General features: G+C 32.7%; 2 protein-coding genes across 2 annotated transcripts; one reads left to right on the forward strand and one right to left on the reverse strand.

Moving 5' to 3' along the window:
• Nucleotides 1-126: 126 nt before the first annotated feature.
• On the forward strand, nucleotides 127-155 carry Tsp_03896 (conserved domain protein; the record flags this gene model as incomplete). The annotated part of the gene is made up of 1 exon (XM_003374656.1): nucleotides 127-155. A coding segment is annotated over one exon (29 nt), but the record flags the coding sequence as incomplete, so codon positions are not given.
• A 361-nt stretch (nucleotides 156-516) lies between these two features.
• Tsp_03897a (penicillin-binding protein) lies at nucleotides 517-1,629 on the reverse strand (the record flags this gene model as incomplete). The annotated part of the gene is made up of 2 exons (XM_003374657.1): nucleotides 517-692; nucleotides 1,547-1,629. Coding segments are annotated over 2 exons (259 nt in total), but the record flags the coding sequence as incomplete, so codon positions are not given.
• Nucleotides 1,630-2,094: the final 465 nt, after the last annotated feature.

Consider the following 2,094-nt stretch of genomic DNA (forward strand, 5'->3'; position numbering starts at 1 on the left):
AAATATCAAACAAACCAACCGAACAAGCAACGCACAGTATTACATTCACAAACACAAATATTCGTACAACCAGGACAACGTACACCTATACAAAGTTATAAATTTAAAAATCTTATTCAATTTCAGATATGGTACAAGCGGTGGCTACTGGGTGACCTTTTTCAGGTATATGGCGGAGGCCACCTTGTCCACTCTGGTGCCATTTAGTCGAATTAGCTTGCCCGCACATGTCAGTCAGACGCCGGTCTGATTATGCAGGGTTGCCTTCGTTTCGGTGCACCGGTAAGCATTCATGCATGTCCGTCAAGTACAACATTTGCATTGCCAGTATGTCATTTCACTCATACTTTTTTTATCACACATTTTTAATTCATGTACTGAAGTTATATGACATTTTTTAAATTGTTGTGCAATCTTTTTTGTTCGACACAAAGTTACATTATTAATTCCGATATTTTGCAGAATTACAAACATTTGAATTCTTAAAATTAGCCAACTGTACATTAGACCGTTCCTTCACATTTTCACGCAGTATAGCTCATTGCACGACTGGCTTTTCTCATGCCTTAGTCTAATTTTAGAATTAATTGATTTGTCAATATGTGAGAGTTTTAAAGCAACACAGGAAACATCATAATCTGAAAACGATAAGAAGCGAACGTGTGCTGTTAATTCTTTTTGTTCCACATCATCTCAAACCATCCTAATTGAACTAATTTTAGTTAAGGAATAAAATTGAAAATTAAAATAACCAAATCCAATTAAAATAAAGAAGCAGTGTAATTTCAAATTTTCATTTTGAAAAATATTTGAAGGGAAAAATCTGCACAGCTATTTACCCTACCCTCTCTAATGTCTAAGGATTGATATTAGACAAAAAAATCATCTGTAAATAGTCAAGATATACAAATCTCGTTTTCTTACTGTATATTAAAACAATAATAGAAACTGATCAAATTGCATGTATGAAACTAAAACTCAATGACTGAAACTTAATGACTCTTCATTAGAACAGATAGTAGTCGTGTCACATTTTCAGATTTTGGGTTATTGATTTGGAAAGATGAGCGTCAAAAGAGACTAATGAACAGAAAATAAATCGCGAGCTATGTATGTTAAGAAATCAGAATCCAATTCCCGTTACTTTACCTGCTCATCATTTAAGAAATACTGTATATAATGAGCTTCAGTGAAAAAATTACAACCAATTATCAAGCTGATCTTAGGCATTGCTGAAAAGCTGATCTAACTAAGCTCATTTCACAAGAAGTAAGCACGCGTGATGAAAACAAAAGGAATTAAGTGATCATATTTCCCAGTTCAAATCAGCGTTAAGATTTGCAATTTTTTCTCATTCCACAAGACTGAATAATAAAGAAAATAATTACCTATTGTTTCAGTGCTAATTATTACGTTTCGGAATATCAGCCCACAATATATAAATAGTTATTCAAGATCACTTACCACCAAATAAAATAAGCTGTTCGATGAGTTTCTATGACGCAGTACGACGCCCTTTGACGATTTCACCAAGGTAGGTTAATACGGGAAGCAGTTCCAGTTACGCCTGTCACCAGGTGATACGTTTGACGTTCAAATTGTGTAAATGAGTCAGTCGATGACTTTAATCTAAAAAACAAAAATAAATAAACATAAACTGTAAAAGCTGTTTAAACTTCAAACTGTCAAAATACACAAAAAGCCGGCTTAGTCTGAAAGCAAATTTTTTCATTCGCCTTTAGCATTAATTAATTAAGTTGTTTCATTTTTCCCACTAACATATTAATTCAGTAAAATATTCAATTAGCTTGCATTTCTTAAAAATGTTCCATTCTCGAAAGTTGAAACAGCAATATTATTTAGCGAAATAACTTTTAGAATTCCAAGACATTCATGATTTCCTTATGATGATATGAAATGATAGTTTTGCATTAATTTCAAAAACGGTAGCGAAACTTCGATATGATGCATAAATGGGGATATAATTATTATCTCAAAATACTAGTAAAATGCCAAGGAAAAATACAAGTATACAGAAGATGAGAGTACGGCAAGAATCAATAAAGCAGTGGTAAGAATAAGATGAATTTTTCC

The sequence above is a fragment of the Trichinella spiralis genome (genome assembly GCF_000181795.1).
Source record: "Trichinella spiralis strain ISS 195 chromosome Unknown Scfld5, whole genome shotgun sequence".
In the NCBI taxonomy this organism is placed as follows: Eukaryota; Metazoa; Nematoda; class Enoplea; order Trichinellida; family Trichinellidae; genus Trichinella; species Trichinella spiralis.